The sequence below is a fragment of the Ceratina calcarata genome, unplaced genomic scaffold (assembly GCF_001652005.2).
Source record: "Ceratina calcarata isolate Rehan_Ccalc_2016 unplaced genomic scaffold, ASM165200v1 scaffold255, whole genome shotgun sequence".
Taxonomy (NCBI): domain Eukaryota; kingdom Metazoa; phylum Arthropoda; class Insecta; order Hymenoptera; family Apidae; genus Ceratina; species Ceratina calcarata.
Window position 1 is genome coordinate 119,190 of NW_017147566.1, and position 4,214 is coordinate 123,403.

Sequence of the window (4,214 nt, forward strand, 5' to 3'; positions counted from 1 at the left end):
TCAAACATAATATACTGGTCTACAATAATACACTATGTACATCTATATTGATATAAACTCTTGTTATACGTGACAATAATACTAGGCGATAATTTCGAATGCGATTGATTAAATCTGGCCAGAACGTTGTAATTATTATTACATGAATAATTACGTTTCAGTTGAAACTGCCCTTTTTCGTTCGGGTAAAAAATACTGTGAATTATAGTAGTCGCCCATGGTTAACGAATAAAAATAAGTAGATGTATTTCCTCGTATGATATTGTTGCGCGACACATCGTAAATCATCAGCATCGAATAAACATATTAAAAAATGGGAATGTAATTATCTATTTTAGCACGGTGCTTTTGCGCGACGCATTCCGCTATCCAGACGATATTGCGACATTCCTGTTCCTTCAATTTAAGATAACTGTAAAACACTCCAAAGTGGAATTGTTGGAGGAACGCGTGAACGTTCAAACGAACCTACGATAGTAACATCGATATTAATTTGTATCTGAACGTGTGTTAATTTTATAATACTCTCTTTGTCCCATGATAATAATAATAGCAAGTGAATATTCAAATTCAAATTATTAGCGAATGCCATAAGTTATATTGCAGCGCAAAATTGCAAAGCCTTCAATCAAAATCAATGTTTCATTTTTATTTTAGTTGAATATCAACCCATTGTAAAAATAAGATGAAAAAAATAGACTTTTCATGCAAAGATCAAGTTGCGATTGTCCAGTGATTGGGATAAATTAAATTCATCAACTGCGATTATTATCGGACAGAGGAAGTACTAGGAAATTTACCTCGTATTCAAAGAATTTATCTTCTAACGTTTTGTCTCCAGGATTGTTACCTGCACCTTCGAATTATAAATATAAACATATTCTCGACAGGAACTTTGATTCTCAATTCTAAAGAGTACACTTACGACAAAATATTCTGCTACAGCTTTCACTTGTTCGTAATCGTCAGCTCTCGCCAGAGCTGCTAGCCCGTCAGGGTTTAATTTTCCACAACGTGGATATAATTTCGCTCTATCGTCTTTACCCAGTTCGGTTCCAAAAGAATTAATAGTTATAATAATTGCTCGTCTGTCAGCTTCGAACTGCGAAGACAATATTCCGTCTGTCAATTCATCAAGTCGAACAAAAAGAACTTGTCTTACTTTTTGCAAATTTTCATTAAATCTGATCAATGATAAACAATTTCATACCGCAAGTATTTCGCACATGGTGTCAGCAGTTGTCCCACCAATTTCTTTACAGAATTTATAAAACGCTTCCAGATAAGCTTTGTATAATGTGTTCCTGATTATCTCAATGTTCATCTCGTTCAAATCTTGTTCAGAGATACAATCCACGAAGAACGGCGCTGTAATTTCATTAAATGTAACAACGAGTATTACATAAAAAGATTATGGATAGATCGTGAATTTCATGCAATTTATAGCAAAATTGAGTATGTAAAAAACATATTGAAAGAATCAAAAAACATTCTTAATGAAGATTTCTTAAATTGATATCCGACAAGTTTTATTTTGCATGAGAATCCACAGTCTAACGATGGTTCATTTAAATGATATTCTGTACCTAGAGGAGTATCTACTAGTACTGCGTTGTAAAGTTCAGCTGGGGTAGTCGCTACATGAATAGCTTCCATTTGTTCGAAGCTGCCAAGAGGATGACACTTAGGAATCAATTCTGAGATCGGCCTTTGATGCAGAGTCCCAGTAATTAACAAGATGATATTATCGATCATATAACTGTACGTAATAAAGTCTAAGAACTGCGACAGAGGCTCTACAGAATGATTACGCATATGTTGAAATTCAACAACCAGCTTTTCCCTCAGTTTATCGTCAATCACACTGACAGAGAGTGGCGACGGTTCGTTAGCTAAGAAGCTACCGTAATCGGTGCCGGCCAAATGCAATTTTAGATCTGTAGAAATCGAGAAACTCTTAATAATTAATCGAATAGTCATATTTTCGAAGAACCCCTACTGTTTTTTGGCAAGTGGCTCTGTATACGGATAAAAATATACCTTCGAGAGTCTCGCATTGTACGAGATTGAGATAGTCACTTTGCTGGAGGATCCCGCATTTAAACCCTCGGCAGAGGCCTTCTAAATATCCTCCGTCGATGTTGAACATGCAACCCTTCATCTCGGGCGGTTTCTAACAAACGCACTACTCGAAATACGGACCCGTCAATGTCTAAATCGGACTCGCCCTTTTTCGTGTCGATCACAGTCGATCATATGACTGTCTCGCGAGAAGTTTGCTGCGGACCATAAAAGATCCTCAGGCCAAATTCTCAGGTGATTTCGATTAATCGAAATGAAATAAAATTAGAATTCTGAGTCTTTTGAACATGCGTCGCTTTTATTAAATCGATAGAAGTTAATGACTACTTTTATCCTATTTTTAGCAGAGAGAAAATTTTCTCTGTGTTTATTCATGAGAAAATTGCCGATTTGACTGTTCCCCCTTTACGGGCAGAATTTTACCCACCTTCGTCTATGAAAGCAATTTATACTCGTCCCTGTATAAAATAATACACATAAATTTTGTGATATTATTATTATTTATACATTAATTGGTTTAAGTTACTGGAAAACGTGTTTTAGACTTGTTATTAAAAAGCGACATTTTGTGCTAATGTTTATGCGCGCCACAGCTGATGACGCATACTCGTGCCAGCGCACGCATTTTGCGCATTTGCATGTCAGTGTCAGTCGTGTCAGTGCTATTATCGTGTAGGCGTGATGTTTTAGCCAGTTCAAGTGTTCATATTTCCTCAATCTTTAATTGATTCCTGATAATTTACATTTTATAAAGCGACATGTTCGGAAAGAAAGAGAAACCGAAACGTCCACCACGGCCTCCTGGTAGTCTTGAACAGGTATCACGTTCGAATACTTTTAACCTTACTTTTTCATCATTTGGAGTTTCCGTTTCTTTACAGTTCGGCATTTTCGAGGTACCAAGAAGCTTAGATGAGATAGGTAACAATTTTATGGATGGTGTCGATGACGATGATTTAGAAGCTGAATTGGCAGCTTTGACAGCTGGCGATGATGAAGTTGTCAAATCTAAACGTGGTAAAAATTCATTATTAATAAGTACATTCACAGTTGACTCTAGTCGGCTGTGGTAAATTGAATAAATTTAATACAAAACTTTGTTAATGCAACTTATTACTTTTCTATGTAGCACGTAATAAACCAGTTCCTAAAGAGGAATTTGATGTGATGATAGCTGAGAGTCTGAAGGATATAAATATTGAAGAAGAGGTATCGGATGGAGAAGATGATCCAGACTTATTGGTATAAATTCTATTCTTTGTTTCTTACTCCCTTCAATCTTTTATTATTATTTGTAACAATGATTATAAGAATTATAATTCTAGAGCGAACTGAAGATGATCACTGAGAATGAATCTTCAAAGGAAGTATCTCCAGATGAACCTCCCGAGAGCACAGAACAATCAGAAACACAAGAGGATGGCGCGTCCACAGATAGTATGACTACATTATTACAAGGAAGATTAAGGCTATATCACATAGCTGAGAGGAAGGCGAAAGAGAAGAATGATTCAAGCAAAGCGAGAAGATACGCCAGGGGCATTAGAACTCTGAAAGAATTATTGACTAACGCTCAGGCAGGGAAGCCTGTTGATGAAAGTGTTATACCACCGGAATTACCTCCGCATGCCACAGCCGACGAATCAGAGGAACCACCGGAAACTCATGAAGAACCGAAATCTCCTACAGAACCAGCCACAGCGGCTGAGGTCGATACCACTTCGCCTGTGGAAACTAATACTGTCGAGGAACCTGCTGCTCCAAAAACGGTAGATGAAGAAGCGTTACAATTATTAAAACAGAGGCAGCAGGAATATAAAATAGCAGCGGTGGCATGGAAAAGAGCTGGGAACATGAAAGAGGCTCTGCAATGCGTAAATGTAGCGAAGCAGTTTGATATGGTTATCTCAGCGGTAAACGCCGGGGACACGATCGACTTATCAGACATGCCGCCGCCTCCAAATACTCCAGAATCAAATGCCGCTGCGCCGACAGTTGAGAAACCGGAAAAGACAGAAAGCGAAACGCAAGGGCAGTCCTCCGAGAATACAGTACCACCAGGTGAATTTAAATAATTTTATATTAAATACGACGATCGTGCACAAAATAACTGAGTAGATAGAGAGGATATT

General features: G+C 37.5%; 2 protein-coding genes across 4 annotated transcripts in view; one reads left to right on the plus strand and one right to left on the minus strand.

The window, feature by feature from the left end:
• Positions 1–306: 306 nt before the first annotated feature.
• VhaAC39-1 (V-type proton ATPase subunit VhaAC39-1) lies at positions 307–2,274 on the minus strand. The gene is made up of 5 exons (XM_026812044.1): positions 2,041–2,274; positions 1,587–1,937; positions 1,211–1,368; positions 851–1,102; positions 307–468 (listed from the first exon to the last, which is right to left on the minus strand). Exons 1-5 carry the CDS (start codon positions 2,159–2,161, stop codon positions 307–309), a joined length of 1,044 nt encoding a protein of 347 aa, XP_026667845.1. The 5' UTR covers positions 2,162–2,274.
• Positions 2,275–2,731: 457 nt separating this feature from the next.
• Positions 2,732–4,214, plus strand: part of l(2)gd1 (lethal (2) giant discs 1) — a 4,874-nt gene continuing 3,391 nt past the window's right edge. For all 3 annotated transcript variants that reach the window (XM_018021492.2, XM_018021493.2, XM_026812042.1), the window contains exons 1-4: positions 2,732–2,900; positions 2,964–3,099; positions 3,212–3,324; positions 3,408–4,143. In XM_018021492.2, the coding sequence (XP_017876981.1) occupies positions 2,841–2,900; positions 2,964–3,099; positions 3,212–3,324; positions 3,408–4,143 (1,045 nt within the window). In that variant the 5' untranslated portion in view covers positions 2,732–2,840. The remainder of the gene's footprint in view (positions 2,901–2,963; positions 3,100–3,211; positions 3,325–3,407; positions 4,144–4,214) is intronic.

Coding starts and splice junctions, on each gene's coding strand:
- VhaAC39-1 (XM_026812044.1), bottom strand. CDS start 2,161: ATGAAGGGTTGCATGTTCAACATCGACGGAGGATATTTAGAAGGCCTC. Junction 1,103..1,210: donor CCATGTGCGAAATACTTGCG/GTATGAAATTGT, acceptor TTGTCTTCGCAG/TTCGAAGCTGACAGACGAGC. Junction 469..850: donor TTTATAATTCGAAGGTGCAG/GTAACAATCCTG, acceptor TTACTATCGTAG/GTTCGTTTGAACGTTCACGC.